General features: G+C 38.5%; 1 protein-coding gene across 6 annotated transcripts in view; it reads left to right on the top strand.

Moving 5' to 3' along the window:
- LOC139959431 (protein sidekick-1-like) overlaps nucleotides 1-17,698 on the top strand; it is a 170,445-nt gene that overhangs the window by 78,959 nt on the left and 73,788 nt on the right. For all 6 annotated transcript variants that reach the window (XM_071957039.1, XM_071957043.1, XM_071957041.1 and 3 more), the window contains exons 3-5: nucleotides 2,409-2,672; nucleotides 7,311-7,391; nucleotides 16,317-16,517. In XM_071957039.1, coding sequence (XP_071813140.1) covers nucleotides 2,409-2,672; nucleotides 7,311-7,391; nucleotides 16,317-16,517 — 546 coding nt within the window. The remainder of the gene's footprint in view (nucleotides 1-2,408; nucleotides 2,673-7,310; nucleotides 7,392-16,316; nucleotides 16,518-17,698) is intronic.

The raw sequence follows: 17,698 nt of genomic DNA, 5'->3' as shown, positions 1-17,698 counted from the left end.
TTGATCGGTCATGTGTTCAATATGATTTACTGGCGACTTTTAGAGGTATGCTCTGATGTTTACTTGTGCCACGGTTTCCAGTGCCAGAACATGCCAGAGCACTCCCTTTCAATAGCAGCAGTCTTGTCAGGAACACTTTGGTATTAAAATAAAGACACAAGTGAGGACGTTTGATGGAAGGCTGCACCCAGTAACCCAGTTGGGACAACAAATTTTCTATAAGTGCTTTTGGTGTCCTGCTTTAAAGAACTCGTACTGACAGCATAAGCAGTATGAATATCACTTGTTTCTATCAGATATGAAGGTTAGGAACTGTTTGTACTGTCAGAAACAGTGCTTGGAAGCATGATATGGGAGGACATCGAAAGAGTGGTGTTAGCACCAGGATATTGCTCCAACTGGCTGTTTGACTGTCTGAACTTGATGCATATGTAATCAAACAATTTTATGAATATGTAACTATAGACAAGCTTATTCATATATATGTAAATAGTATGATTACACACTTCCTGAATAATATTTAATTATAGATAAGCTTATGCATCTATAACATAAGACAAATGGAATGATATGCAGATTAATATTAAATGGGATATAACAAATGCATAATTGTTGTTTGTTGCTTGCCATAAAGTACAAATTGCTTTGTGTGATATCAAAGTAACATCCTCCTAAATGAAACTTGTGATTCGTATCTTTTCTCCCTTCCCTCAACTGTCGCCTCCCCCCCTCCCATCTAACCAAGTTCGGATTCTCTGGCACTTAAGTTATATAGATATCCCTGTCGTCTGTTTACTAGTATACATCCTATACAAATCTACGTGTTTATGTGTTAAAGACCCAGTTTCGGTATTAATAATAACTGCATATCTATAGTGTTTATGCTGTTTGCCACCCTGTCAATATGTGTGTTCATTTTTACTTTACTTTTATGTAATTTTTTTTAAATTTCTCTCTATCTCTCTCTCTGTGTTGTTAAATAGTAATAAGTTACTTCAGTTTGTATGTTGTAGAGAAACATATACCCACCATATAGGATCCTAAAACTTAATTGGTGTGTCAGAGAATCAGCAGATGTGTCAAATTTGACGATGATATCCTTGGTTTTTGCTGGTTTACTTCCTCTGTGCTATTTTGCAACTATTTCCAACGGAAGCGAAAACTGCAAAATCTGCTAATTGCATTTGCAAGAGTGTAAACAGATAGTATGAAGTAGATGACATACACACTGCTGGTTAATAATCTTCTGATTGATATTGGGCTGTAATGTGATGAAGTAATGTGTTTCTCCCTTTTAACAAGTACATATCCATAAAGGGAGGTGCACATCTCTGGACTGACTCTATAGCTTTACAATGGACGGCTGCCATTGAATCTGCAATAAAGAGCATTTTAATGGAGTGAAATAAGTATATGAATAATGGCAAAACTGAATGGGAAAAATCTAACTAAGAGATCTATATGTTAAGATAGGTTTACAACCATTCACTATTCCTAAATATGAGAAAGTTATTTGATTATGTAGAAAATTCAACACTGGGAATAATATGTGTCCAACAGAAAAGCTGAAAGTATTTTAACATTGGACATTTGTTTGCCCACCTCTTAAGGATTATGCGTAATTCATTGCCACTAATGTGATTTTGTACAGTGGGTGGGGTCTTCAGTGAAGGACAATATGTTTTCATGTTACAGCCTCATCTTTCCTTTGACTAAAGTATGGGAACAGCTAATAGCGTAAGATCGTTTAGGTGCAAGATCTGCAGCTGTATAGTGTGAATCACTGGTTTTGAAAAGTTAAATCTGAAATGCACATGCTTGAATGTACATAGTAGTATAAACCCTTTGGCCCAGTGCCATATGTATGTAATAGAAGTCATGTAGTGTGGTTGTACGTAACTTAGAACTAACATAACTGGTGCGGGTGGGGGGAGGGGAGAAGTGGAGGAGTTAATACCCCTGGGGAAATATAACCGAATAAAGGTATAAACGAATATTTACACATGGAGTAATAAATAATGTCTGAAAACAGTTTTAATTTTGCCGTGGCATAACATCATGTGCTAACATATACCCTACAGATAACACCTCTAACTTTATAGGTAGCTGTGACTACAAGACTGGAATTTTTTTTAAAGCTACAGGTAAAATCAGATAAAAATGTAATACAAATAAATCAAGCAGTTATTCTGATCGAAAATCAAGGCTTAATATGTTGTACACATTACGTATCTGTTTATCTGAGAAAATTACATATTGGGAATGGGGGAGGTGGAAGGGGGATTCAGTGGCATGGCCAGACATTTCAATCTTGGGAGGCACTTTTCGTTTTCTTGTCTGACGTTGACAAGGATGAGCAATCTGCCAGATTGTCACATTTTCATGTTTGTCATCTTTTCTCCTTGCAGTTGCGCCGCCTTTCATCACTCAACACCCGGAGGGCGACATCACACTTGAAAATAACGTAGAAGTTTTAAGATGCTCGGCAATAGGAGACGCCCCGCTGCTGTACCGTTGGTGGAAGGACGACGTCCCCGTCATGGACAGCTACATCAGCAGTAGCAACTACCGGTTAGCCGCCATTAACAGAAACGATGCCGGGATGTACCGTTGCCTGGTCAATAATCCAGTGGGTACCATCATCAGCAAAGTTGCCAACATTCAAGTTGCATGTAAGTATATCTTTTCTACCTCCTTCCCTCTGATAATAGAAGGGCAGAAATGTTTGCGTGGGAAGCTCCAAAGACATGAATGGCTACACACTCGGCTACACACTCCGCGTACTCGCACCATGATATATGACGGCATCATAATTCCTGTTAGCCAAATAATACAGAGAGTCATCACAAGTGAATAGTTTCCTTCTGTTTCCGAAAGAAAACAAGTCTTTACAAAAAATATCATCGGAGGGCATATATCTGTACGAATATAGATCACATTATTCACCTTGATTTCTCTACGCCAAAACAAGATTTATTAGCAACCATGAATTGTTATTGTATAAATTAATCATACACCGTACATCCTTTTTTTTTTCTTTTTTAATTGCCCGATGGACTTTCAATGATTAAAGTTTCCATATTGAAGAAGGAGAAGGGAAAACAGAAAAAGAAAAATTAAGAATAGAACAAAGAAAAATATGGCAGGTGATCGTGCCGCTTAGCATTCCTTCATCCTTAAACTATCTGACCGTTAAATTGGCTGGCATCTGTAGGCAATATAACGATTTGTATCCATAACTTTTGTATCCTGAGTGGCTTGGTTTATATTTATATATGTATACAATATATAAACACACAATAATATTTTGTAGGGCTGCATGGTTCACTTTCTGACTCGTCCTGGAATCTGACGTTATGAGTTGATGAAGTCACATGGGTTTAGTGCGCAGTTGTTGCTTAGCAACCATATTTAAAAGTGATGAGGTAACACCATGACATATGTAGGTTGGTAGGAGAGGTGGTTGGGAGAGGGGCGAGTGTGGGGGGGGGGGGGTCTGTTCAAGTTGTCCTGCAGTACTAGCAGTGGATGGTACATATATGTCTGATAATTAGGATTAAGCCATTCATGCAGTCTCAGTAAATGTGATAGATGGGGTAATGGGATGAGGAATGATTAGGAGGGGGAGGGAGGGGATGGGGAGGGACATAGTGCAATGAAAAGAAAGACTTTCAATCTCCTAAACCATGGTTTTAACCTTTTGGATAAAAGTTACTCTTTTTCAGGAATTTCCTTCCTTGCCAGAGGTTAGGTATAACCCTGGCTGGTCCATGAAATTAATTGTCTTAAATTTAAATATTAACTACGTAGAAATTATGACAAAATAATGGAACAAAAATATTTGGCGCCCTCATTTATGTGTAAACTCTAAAATAGTACTTACTTTTGAGATACTGTCATATGCTTTAGCTTTTGACTGAACCGATGAAAATGTCCTGAAGTTTGTTTGTGTCTGATCTCCTTTGGTGACAAAACAAATATTCCTTGTAGTCATTTTACACTCTCTTTGGATGAATAGATGTATATAGAGAGAAAATGGAGCGGGGGAAAAATGGAATATGTGATGCAATACATAACACATACATACAATACTATGTCATCTCAATAAAAGTTAGGCTCAGTTTATTCTGAAAGAAACACTTTAGAATTGGAACACTGAGCTTGCAAAAGGAAAGTTTAACAATTGTTGATCTGCCATTTACTGTTTGAATGTAGAATTTTGTAGGTGGAGCAATTTTACATCTTTTGTTATATACTTAAAATATTTTTTTTATTTGTGGACATAATCTCACGCAAATCTCACGCAATGGTTTAAGGCCATTCAAGCAGTGTGGGTTTTTCATTCATCTTGGTCTTCTAGGCAGTATTTTACTGTAACACCTTCCATTCCATTAACTGATCTCATACCAATCTCTCAGAGTAGATGAATCCATAATTCATCTGCACAAGCATGGCGAGCGTCTATCTTATTTCACTACATGCCAAGAAACCAGAGATTCACCATATATGGTTCACACTAGATGGCTTTAATACCCAGTGTCATTTGCCTTTTGCAGTTAAACAACTGCACTCACCCCCCTCAGTAAAAAAGTTTTATCATAAATCTTAATCCTGGGCATTATCTCTGTGTGATACAAAATAAATATATAAAAAGGTCTTTACAGTTGCAAAGAGCTTTAGTCGTCACCAAGAGTTGTCTGTGACCTTTGACCTTCCCTTTCACTGGCCGTCAAAGAGAAATATATAAATGAGAAAGGTAATAATAACCTTGTCCTCATAAATGTAGATTATTTGTCTACATTCCCCTGGCTTCATGTTAAGAAGAAGTGGAAGAACAGATGGAAGTTTAAGGGATATAGTAAGTCCTACTCGGTTGATATGGATGAAAATACTTGTTCCACGCCCAACTTCAACAGAGGGCTACACCGTATTGGTCTATCTAGTTTCGGGAAACAACACTTGACAAGCTGTCTGTGACGACACGATGTGACATGATGTGACACGACTCGATCATGACGACACGATGAGTTGATCACAGTACAATTTCATTGGTAGTTATTGAAGCAGAGACCTTTTGCAACATTCTTTCGACGTTTGAGCTTTCAACCAAACTGTTTTATGCACCGTAAGCTTGTTCTTTCATAAGGCATGGTTTTCGTTCAGCGAAACTGCACAAGTGGAGACATGAACTGGTTAATCATCCAGCATCTCTGTATGCAAATTCACCCTAGCTGGTTTGCATGCTGATGAATGCTTCCATGCCATCATGTGACCTCGATTCAGAGAACCGTAAACTGTACAGATTGTACAAGTCGGGGTCGATAATGACAGCGTTGGTGAGCCAATAGTCCAGGTCAAATTTATGCAAAAATGGTATACAGTCAACTGTGGATGAACTGAATAGTAATACCCAGATTTATAAAGCCAAAGTACCAAGTTTCTAAAGTCATATTGGGGGAGGGGTGGGGGAGGGAGGAAGGGGAACATGCATGGTATATGCCAAATATGTGGTGCTGCCACCCCCACCCCCCTCCCCAAATTTGCCATGTCCAAAACATGATATATTGACTTTTACTGACTAATTTACTACAAACTTCTGCAGTTTTGAAGCTGTTATCTCTGGAAACAGTGAAAAACCGCAAAGCTGATCCAACCTCCCCAAATGTTGATCTCAAATTGCTGTGTCCTGCCACTACTTCCAAATATCTGGCAATGCCACTGACAGCTGGGAAGTAATTTCTGAAACTATTTAGCATTTTGTAACATGTTAAAAATTTGGTGTTTTATACCCAGATTACCTTTACAAATAGTTTTCCTGAAAAACAATAAGTTCTTATAAAGAAAAGAGCTTCTTTCCCTCACCCCTCCCCCCTCCCTACAAATCACCACTCATTGATAGTTTATCAGCATTCACATTCCTTGCCAATTTTAGTTTCATGGATGAAAGTTTACATGATTGGATCTTTCACACTTGGTGTATTCCTTTAACGGTCGATTTGCGGCTGTCAGTAATAAATAAATACAATAAAAAGAAGAAGAAAAATATAGGGTAAGCCATCCTCTGTTAGTTTCAGCAATATCTCTCTGACCCTGTCACCCAGGGAAAGTTTATTTAGCTAAGGTCTTTTAAATTTCTCTTATGCTTAGATAGATGTGGTGTGCAGCTATTTTCAATTTATTTATAATATTGCAGTTTACCTGGTACAGAAGCAATTGTGCATCTCACAGCTCAATACTTTTCAGAGGATAGACAACACATTCCGTTGTCATTAAGGAATGCGATAAATATCACACTGTCTTGATTTTTGTTTTCTTAAGGCATGTCTAACCATCCAGCCAGTAAATGTTAAATACTTTCCTCTGAAATAGCTCTAGGATTATGCGGAAGGCAAGCGCCAAAGTTTACGTTCGATGGTGTGATGTCATTTTATGCCGGGCAACCAAGCTCGGCGAACGTCGTAATGTTGCTACGTCACATTTTGGAGAGAAGTACATTCAGTTCAGTATGAATTTTTCACTAACCAATTGATTAAAATAAAAGATAACACCATAGGTAAATTAGCTGCCCTTTTTAATTTCATTTCACTATCCAGTGAATAATTTATCCAGTATAAGCATCGCAATATGCTACATGCGAAATAAGCAAATTGCCATACATGTGCATAGCTTTTGTACACAGAAACATAGTATTTAATTTTAGAGTCAAGAGTACATTGCCTTCAAAAGTGCTATGCAAAAGTTTTACAAGAAATTATCCCTTGATATCCACTTCATAGAGATGGTAAAATGGGTAACAGAGGGGTAGAGAAGGGGAATTGCTGGGAAGGGAATCACTCTTGAAGAACAGAAGAGGATAAGGAATGAGGATGTGGTGAGGGATAGAGGGTGAAGTTTTTGATGTCATTTGCATATTTAATCAGTTCATGGAGGATTTGTTCAAGTAACTAATCAGAGGTCAGAGGCCGATCTTTTGGATCCACCATCGGGACTGGTGTGGAAGGAATTTGATTATTAGAGACCTTGTGCTTCATATGATTATGATGTTGTTGTCCCATACCTTAGCATATTTGTATAAAGTTTAGTCAGACCCGACCGAGGAGGGCAAACGAGTGGACATTATGACTTGAAGGGGCATATCTGATGGAATACTGTCATACTGGACCACTTGGAGGTGAAGGGAAAGGTGTGGATAATATGTGGAGAAGGGACAATCTGGAGGGACACTGTCATAGTGTACCTCCCAATATCGCACACTGAGTGGTAACAGTTGACCTTAGTTAATCCATTTGACTATTTGTTTCCATCCACAGATATGGGAGAGTTCCCAACTTCGGGCTCCTCACTTTCACAGATGGCCGGTAATGCTGTCATAATCTCTTGTCCAGCAATAGGTAAGAACCATATCTGAATGTACGGTGTAAATGTTCAACATCTCCTGTTGGACCTCTTGGGGTTACGTTCTCCTGCAGGATAAGGAAAGTTGTTGCAGCATATTCAAAGTACTGTAAGAGGCGTATGGGGGGGGGGAGTTGTTGCAGCATATTCAAAATGAGAGGAGTATGGGGGGGGGGGGAGTTGTTGCAGCATATTCAAAATGAGAGGAGTATGATGGCACAGGGGTAGAACTGGGTAGAGTTGGGTAGAGTGGCAGATGTAGATTCCTCAACAATGGGAAAAGTTATTCTTTTGTTTGAAATTCCATAGTGTTTTGTCATTTATCTTGTACTGCCGTCTATTGACAAGAGATCCGCCCTTTTCTTACGTATAAATCCCGGTAAAAACTTAGGGAAAGCCTCTCGTTCTTGGGAAAGTACTTTATTGACACACCGAATGGAATGTTATTCACCAAACTTATTTATACAATTGTTAATGTGTGTGTGTGTTGGTATGATGTTATTAATCTTGAAATGAGTTAAAATATGTGTGTCACTTGCATGGGACTAGCAGTAACCTCTTTTTTTTTTGATGATTTGAAATTTAAATTGAATTCATTTCTACTTGTCTCTCGGAGGTTTTTGTCCAGAAAATTGATGATTCAGAATGTCTGATATTGTGTTCAGAGGGGGCACCAAATAGGTACTCTGATTAAAATGACAATATGAACCAGTTATCTTTGTCATCAAAAGGAGTAAAAAGAAAAAGGTAAAAAAAAAACAGCCATCATAAATATTTATGCATTTTGGTTCATTGTACATTTTTCTCCTCTATTTCCCCCTGAAGGTGAACAAATTTGCTTGGGAGGGGGGAAGGGAGGGAGGGAAAGAAATTGTGTATAAACAACTTGATTTGAATTTAGTCGGCCATTCCCGCGGCAGCATTCGTCGAAAGTGCAGCGGACGTTGCCTCCCTAAACTAGGCTAAAAGATTGAGATGGTGAAGTCATAATGAAAGCACAAATTTGGCGTTGAACTACCTGTCAAAGTTGTAAAATATTGTAGTTTTAATAGCTGGAGAAATGTGTGTTGTTGATGTACCGTTGATAAAAAAAGAGAAAGAAAGTGGAAAAAAATGAAGGAATGATACAATTTGACAGCTGATCACTTTCTCTTCATACGTATGAATTTGATCGCAGTAAAGTTTTGACGACTAGAACATATTCGTTTGACAAGTTGTTAACTTGAAGAAAGAAAAGAGAGAAAAAAACAACAAACAACTTTTTGAGTAACATTGAGACACTCCATCGTGAAATACAGCCAACTTAAAGATTCCCATTGCTGTAAGATTGGCAGAAATTCCTACTAAGACTTATCCCCGTCATCGTCGTCGTGTGAAGATTCCGTGGTTAAGATAAATGAAGTCAGAATTGCAAATTAATTGGCACCTCTGGATGGTGAAACGATCCCAACGGTCAGGAACTTGACAACTGGAGAGAATACTTCAGACTGGGTGAGGGTCAAGACAAGAGCTGCAGAAATATCACGAGCTGATGTCAAAATTGGAATTATTAATCTCAATTGATGCTCTGTTCTAGAAAAATTGCATGCCCACAGATTAAATAAAAATATCGATGGATGGGTGCGAGGAGGGGGGGAGGGGAGAAGTTTTTTGCTCGCAGCATATGTCAAATAAAAATTGTGAAAATTTGGATCTTACGTAAAGAGAAAAGGAACATGCCATCAAAGGAGCATAAAGATGTTTGTAATCTACCTTTGCAGAATTTTTCGGTGTCTTGACTCTGACAGTTTTACTTATGGCCATGATATCCAAACAAGTGATATTTCATGAAACTGGCCGTAAAGTCAAAGAAATTAAGCAACTTTTTGGAAGTAGATTTGGAGTATCTTCTTACATGGTATTAAAGTCTATGTGTGCCTACACATTTTTCCATGGATGATGGGGTTGGGTAGGGGGGGGAGGGTGACAGGAGTGTGGCAGGGGTGAGGCCAATGTGCAGTGATGTTGGAGTAGTCACCCGTGGTGGCCGAGAGACTTTTAAACATTTGTACGAGAGGAAACAAATCGTTCTGCTTCCCTCTCAGAGCATACTCTTAAATAACAATGTATCACACTAACAGAAAAAGACATCATCACTAGTTTAGAGAAAAAAAGAAGCCCTCAGGTTTAGCTCACACACAAAAAGAAGAAGGCTTTGTACTTTTTAAACCATTTGGGACTGCCCTAGTTTTGTCAACATGTTTTTAAGGTAAGCAGGAGGAACGTTAATGGGAATTCTGACGGACAAATCTGGTATCCGAGACTGACAGTTTTTGGCTGGTTTATCGTCCTAAACGTCGCGTTTCTCCTCTCCGGAGGAACATGTTTGTAATCGTATCCTCTTCCTCCCGATACCCGCGGATGAAGATGGATGATACGGGTAACAGATCCTCTGCGAAATGTGATCCAAGACAGAGCAATAAAACTGCACTGTTAACGTTATTCTCTCATGCCCGGTTCTCAGGGTATAAATGTGAGAAAGCATTTTAACCGTAGATACTGCCTTAAAGATCATCGACTTTCTCGTCACACTCTCAAATCGTTTCGAATAAGAAGAGATTATAGATTCCTGTGATCAACGACTTTTACCTACCTGTATGTAGATAGTTTGTCTTCTGGAGGTGGCAAGATTGTAATCATTTTGCCATCAGCTTCGTTTCTGCCAAAATTAATCTCAATATTTTTATTCTTTGCATACTAATTGAGACAGAGAGAGAAAGTGAGAGAGAGAGAGCTGGATAGAGGGAAATAAAAGGCTGTTAATTCCCACTTATCATTCAATCAGAAAGTTGATGTGTAGGCAGTTTGAACAAGATAGAAATGATAGAAATTCCATTTTCCTTGTGAAAAGGCATATGGAAAGCATTATGTTTGCTGAAGGAAACTTTTCAAAAAGATATAATTTGAAGAAAAGGGGATGTGGACCATCGTTAGTGGTCATGGGATCATCTGGTCATTGACCTCGTTTTCCCTTTTGCATTCTTTGATCATGACAGGATAGGTGTGGTCGTAATAGGGTATAACAGGTGAACAGCCAGGATATGTACGGAAGGATTAATGTATTGTCATGATAAAGACAAAATGTGATAGGACAAGATTATCTGGTGGGTGTGATAGGACTAGACATGTGGTACATTGTGATAGGACAGATTAGTGGTGGGTGTCATAGGACTAGACTGGTGGTACATTGTGGTAGGACAAGATTGATGGTGGGTGTGATACGACTAGACTGGTGGTACATTGTGGTAGGTGTGATAGGACAGGACAGGTGGTGCATTCTAATAGGACAAGATTGGTGGTGGTGATGGGTGATGGGAGAGGAAGGACAGAATACCAACTCAACACAAGTGAGAGAGAAGTCCACATGTCACGTGATATACTGGAAGTTTGGATTTTCATTGCTGAGAAAACAAAAGAAAATTAAAAGCAGAATTTAGCCACTTTGAAATTCTTTTTAGTGAGCCTGCCCTTAATGCACTTGAAGGATAGAATCCCTTGAATAAGGCAAGTGGTATTACAGTACAACCTGCACTGAGAAGCCATAAGTTTATATTGACTGAGTAGTCACTTTATCAAAGTTAATTATTTGCCTTCAAGGCATTCATTGTTAATCAATAATAATGAAGGGATGGGGAATATGTTTGTCCACATATATTACACATCCCTTCTGGTTATAAGTTAGTCATAGGTTAAAGGCAAAAGTTGTTCAGCTTGATAATTACTTTTAGGGGAGCCATCTTCCATAGTTTGGTTTCATTTCTCAACAAATAATTCTGTTACTGTTGTAAATCCATCCGGTCTGGTTTGCTTGTGGTAAAAGTTCTTTATTAGTAAGAAAGATATTGGACAAAGCAAATATTCAAAGCAGGGCATCAAATTATCAAACACTTGTTGTTGTTTAATCTTTAATTTGTCGAAACTTTCACTAAACACTTTTAAGTGATGGATAGGTCTGTGTAACTGACTAAGAGGGAAGAAAAACATGTTGTCTCCAATATTGAGAACAATTGGTCTACAATACCTGAAGCAAAGAAATCGGGAAAAATTACTTGAAAACCCTTCTACGTCGTGTCTTAAATTACTTGAAAACCCTTCTACGTCGTGTCTTAAAGGTGGAACGGTTGTGATATAGCTAACAGACAATCTCAGTCACATCTGGTCTTTGTCAATGTTTTGGGCGTAATTACTGAATATACTTTGTTTGTGTTCTCTAAATTAGGCACCTGGTCAAAACAGAAAAGCTGCAGCAGCTGTAAAATCCCCTGCAGCACGGCTGAATCAATATCAGAGAAAACAGATTATCTCTGCTGACCAGCAGTGTGCCTGTTGTGTGTCAATGTGTATACTGTAGCCTGAAATGGTTTCATCCCATGCAGCCTATGTGCTGTTATGCCGCAGCCCCCGCTGCATTCTACTTTTAACACAATTCCATAAGGCAATTAAGTATCAATAGATGGAGTGTATGTGCAATGTGTGTAAAAGTATATGAGGGAAGTACCTGTAGATTAAATGTGCCCAGGGAGGGGGGGTGGGGGGGGAAGGAGCAGATACATGCTTGTGATATGTAGCCCTAAGTCTGCTAAAAAATCAATTCACAGGTTCATATTAATCTTATATGGAATTATGTTTAAGGAATAGCACAATTTATTTGAGTGGAAAGGTTGCTGTACATGTCCTCTGACTTCAACCCATTATTATTGTCAATATCCTTCTCTTGGCATATAGGTGTCAAATATGCCACCTGGTAGGTGATGGCTAGAGCCGTTATTAAAAGGTTACACTTGTCGACCTAACAATAGACCCCGTCAAATGTACCTCTTTTAGAATTCCGTCTACTGTTTGTCTAATCCTTTCACTCATAGCCAGTCCCCAAAGGCGACAGTTTGTGATATGACATTATATATTTAGTGACACAATTAAGTGCATTATAACTAAGCTTGACAGAAAGACAGTAGTTTGTCAGTGTCCTAGTTTCAGTTTGTGTAAAACCTTCTTAGATATAAAGTAGCAGCCCTCTTGACAGTAAAGTTCAAAAGCCACACAACCAGCATCTTCTAACCACTTGTCCTTGGAGAAAGTGCAACAAAAGCATCAACGTCTGTATTTAATTTTTTTTTTTTATTTGTTGTTTGTGTAAACTACTTTACGGATATTGGTTGAACATGCATGTTTCAAAGTATTATATATTTCATATCGATGATAAAAAAAGTGTTGTTACCAGGAACTTTTCTTAAGAACTTGTCTTTTAACCTAGTAGACATCCTGTCCGTCTTTTACTAAACGATTTTAACTTCGAGAGAAATACATATTCAGGCCTTTGTGGCAGTCAGAAGGAAGAGTGCATTATGGACTGAATTTGTCACAATAATTAGCCTTGTCCACATTTGAGACAGAAAGATCGGATACCGCAAGGTGGATCATCATGGTAGAGTGAATGTTCGAACACGCAGGAATAGACACACCAATCATGAATCCTCTTTCGAGGAGGATCCTGATCCCGCAGAGGTGATCAAGGTTGTAGTGTCGATGCCTGGGTATCACATGACCTGAAATCTCCAGTTAATACTTGCCCCTCCTCACTTCCCCATGAACACCTTTTGCAACTTGCGTAATGCTGTAGTTTTCGTTCCAGTTAATATCCACCACCTGTTCTCATATATGGACCCATCTGGGCTCACCGTTATTCCCTACTGGAGGAAAACAACATCCTGATTCCTCTCCCTCCTCCACCCCTTTGTGATCTTTAATGTGAGCCAGGCGATTGGCCGACCAATGTTGGAGAAGATGATGGCGTGGGTACCTGAAAGAAGGTTTTAAATCTGCAAAATTTCTTCTCTGAGAACGACGAGATTCAGACTTCATTAATTTAACCACATAGGATTGAAAGTGATATTTAGACAAAATATTAGATTAATTGGTTTGTGTTTCTATTTCTTTGTTGGGTTCTGGCTGTTCCCACAAGTCAACTGTTATAATCAGGTAAATGGACCTTGTAATTTACTTAATAATCATTTAGTTTAATAGGTTGATGGGTATTATTTTAAATTGTGAATATGACACGAACGATACAAGAGAATTATTCCCCAGACCAAAAGATACTTTCATTCTTTCTAAAAATGGATTCTTTTAGGCCTCATCTCAAGTATTATGCTAACTGTCTACAGTCTTAAAGAGGCTTTCCTTAAAGCAGTGGATTTGTGTTTGCAAAGTCAACGACTCCCATTTAGCTGTGGACATTAAACAGAAAAGGTTGCTTTTCAAAGTGCATATACCATAGTTTATGGCAGTACACTTGTTGCACTCCCATAGCATGATATATCCGTGGTCTAGCCTACTAATTTGCATATTTATAAGACTCTTGGTGGAAACTCCCCTTGCTCATTAAATAAACCTGACAATGTACATAGTTCAAAACGGGACAAAAGGAAGATGAATAAAAGTGAATCTAATACCTACTACATGACGCCGACAAGAAGGCAATACATGTCATTCATATATACAAAACAATGCACAGTTAATTTACAGAAGAACTGAGTTGAAACTATTTCTTTATGAATTAGGTATGCATTAGATTTATTACTATGCATTTAAATTCAGTAGCATTTGAACATTGATAGAAAAATATATATTTATATATACATACATACACATATATACATATATATACAAACATATATACATCAGCACCGAGATTACATAACCATGCAAAACACATTTATGAGCATTAGCAAATTTCATTTCTAATGATGTAGTAAAAGACAGTTGTTATCACATTTTGTGCCTACTTGTACATACATAATTTGATAATTATCTGGATGACAACATTTTGTCAGAATCAATAAGAATTCAGTATTTACTCATTCTTTTAACATTCGTTCGATGAAGCCACCCATTAGCCCCGCGGGAGGCTGCCAGCTAATCTGGATACCAAATGTGACAAACAGATCCTTTAAAACTAATTTGAGGTACATTTATGTCAAAGCAAATTTTAATTTTGTGGATCAGATATCCTTGAAGAGGGTCCGTACTTAGTGGAGGCTCATTCCAAACGAAATAAATAGGGACGGAGAAGGTTGCTTTACGATCTTACATCCTTGGGTTTGATAGCTTGTTGTCTGATGATTTCCAAAGATGTTATCATTCCTCGGGAATAGTTTACAGGATGACGCCCGATCCTCAACTGCTTATAGCAGCTCTTTGAGTCGGTGTTGATAGATTTCCTAGACGCTTTGTGAAATTAAAATCCATTATTAACAAGTGTACATTATCAGCTTGGCTAGTCGAGTGTCGATCATAATAAGTAATAAAATAAATGTCAACAGTTTTTGTTTTGTTTTTTTGTTTGGCTTTTCAAATGTTCCAAACTACTATTAATTGTTTGCATGTGATCATAGTAATGCTGTGGAAAATTGGGGGTAAAATGCCAAAATTCGCAGTAAAATTTAACGGTCGCTGGCTTATTAACAGTGAACGTAGAAGGGTGTCTCAGTCGATTATTTGCGAGTAATACTTGATGGTTTTTTGGGGGTCAAACTTGTCGAACAAATTCCGATTTAAGCTGTCGAATTGATACATAGAATCATCATTTTGTCTCACAGGGCCAGTTATTGGTGAAGGAAATTGTTTTGGCCAAGAAAAGAATTTCAGAAAATGGAAATAATGATGGGAGGATAAAGTTTGTAGATGAGCCTGTTGTTGCTATGTCATATTTGGGTGTTTTTTGTCCTGTCAGCAATTTTACTTATCCCTTCCCATCATTCATTACAAGCTAGCAACACAATTGCAATAATCTTCTTCAAGTAGCACATGAAAAAGTCGACTGTGGTGGTTTTCGTTAATTAATTTTATATAATTCCGTTCCAAAAATGATACAAAGGTTTGCTTGTTCTGTGTTCTTTCAGAATATTATGCAATTACATGTGGGTGCTTTTTGATAGGTTGAAAAGATAACATAGTTTCTAGGCAGGATGAACAGGTGCAAGATGTGTTTGATGAGTGTTCATGCAGAAACGCGCATTTACCAGGAGGCGAACAAAATGATTAGTTCTGTCTTGTTTGATAGTCTTATTCTTGTCGGGATTAGTGTCGAGACTTTGTCCATGATTTATTAGATCGCTCAGGTGGGAAATTTTCCAGAACAAATAGGTCTTAAGCTCCAGAGAGTTTAACAAGTATCCACAGCTATGTCTTGGCCATCTTAAAAGGATAGTCCAGAGAAAATATTTGACAGATGAAAGGGGGTGGGGGGAAGGGATTTATTCTAAGCATCCCAGGGATATCTGCATTCGGTCATTCAATCATTCAATCGTCAGTGATCTGAGTCTGCAGAGGATTAAGTCCAAAAGATATGTTAATTTTCTTTAAACGTAGTATTCAACCTATTGAGAACAAGCATACCATTATTTCCTGTAGAGGTCAAAGTTCATTTGATGTCAACACAAGGTGAAAGTTTGGAAACCTTTTAATAGATCAGAAAAAGTCACAAGTGACACTTGGATGCAGTTCATACTTGGTATTCAAGTGGATCCATGTTATTAAGTACAAGAACTTTGTTTGTATATTGTACATTTAATGTTCTCATATAAAAGTTGGCAAGGGATCACTGTTAGCATTTTGACTCGAAGCAGCTTTGTGAGACAAGTAGTGTTTTTATGTACTTATTTATTTATTGTTTATACCTTTGTGGGGAGGAGGATCAGTCAAATGTCTTGACTTTGGGTAACACAGGAAGGGGAATAAAAAGGAGGGACACAAAGGGCGCTATGTCCCTCTTACCCAAATTTGCCACAAAATATATTTATAAAATTGGTCGTAAGTTATAGTAATAATGCCAACTCAGAGAGTTCAGGTTTTCATGCTTGATTGTTTTTTCTCGTTGCCAGAGAGCTACCCACCACCAGTCATATCTTGGACCAAGGGTGAGGACACAATCTTACCCAGTGGAAGGACAATCGTAACCCTGGACGGACGTTTGGTTCTGATGGATTTGACGGCCAGTGACGCCGGTCGTTACGTTTGCCACGCTGAGAATACAGAGAGTGCCTATCAAGTGGAGAGTGCTCCCATTTCGCTCCTGGTTACAAGTGAGTTGAAATAGCTTGTTGTAGTTTTCATAAAATTGTACATCAGTCCCTGCTACATTCTGTCCAATCTATAGTATATTTCAATAGCCACAGTGCCAAAGGTGGGATATTAAGGGGTGGGTGGGGGGGAGATGGGAGAGGGGGTGGGGGGCTGCAGCATCCTGCAGCCAGGCTGTGGAGAGTGTTGTCTTGTTGTGTTATGCAGATTCACACAATAAGCACTGGTCCTCCCATTATACATAGTAACTTGGGGATGAGTAATGAATCGTTCGATCGTCCTTGACGATATGGATTTTATTAATTAAGTCAAACAGGTCGGTCACTGAAAATGAGACTGTGAAGATGGTTTCCATTTGTTTGGTATATTGCTTTGGTGAGCTCTATGGTACAGTATGTACGTACACATAAGATATGTTGTGCTGGAGTTTACAATTTATCGAACCAAAGACTACAACACATACAATTAGGAAATGGTCACTAGTACTAAACGTTTAAACACTTTGTCTTGACAGTACCAAAGCAAAGGAACGAGAGAAATGTTCTAGTAATATTGTTAAAGTACTAAGGAGGTACCTCAGTGGACAGGCCTTGACGGACAGCCCATCCAAATGTGATATCTGTGTATATATAGCTTTCCCCCTGTACCGGTCTCCCATATACACATTGTTCCATCTGTTCGAAATCCAGCCCGTAATTATACTTTTTAAGCAACTGGAAAAACTTTTGCATGAATTACATTGCAAGCTTCGAAAATTAAAATGGTAGATTGGGAAGGAGGATAGCAATGACGTTATTGGTTGAGTGGTTACCAATTGTTGTAAGCTAGGTAGATCAGAATGCGTATGGATATATATATGAAACAGGTAAGTATTGTCATTCGTACATGCCCCAACTAATCAGTTTTGTGGTATTCACTACCTATTGCATCGTTACTTTGCACAGCAGACAATCTGCTTAATTAGCTAATCGGGATGGGCAGGTGAGAGGGATGGGCAGGTGAGAGGGAGGGTCAGGTGTGAGGGAGGGTCAGGTGTGAGGGAGGGTCAGGTGTGAGGGAGGGTCAGGTGATTTGAATGGGAGAAATTACCCAACAGATCTGTCAGTATTGTCCAATATGTTAATGTTGTATGTTTGTGCAACTCTAGAAGAAGTGTGAAGCAGTGGTAGATGTTTTTGTTGTT

This window comes from Apostichopus japonicus, chromosome 19, assembly GCF_037975245.1.
Source record: "Apostichopus japonicus isolate 1M-3 chromosome 19, ASM3797524v1, whole genome shotgun sequence".
Classification (NCBI taxonomy): Eukaryota; Metazoa; Echinodermata; class Holothuroidea; order Aspidochirotida; family Stichopodidae; genus Apostichopus; species Apostichopus japonicus.
Note: the sequence above shows the minus strand (reverse complement) of the source record. Positions and strands in the feature narration are given on the sequence as shown.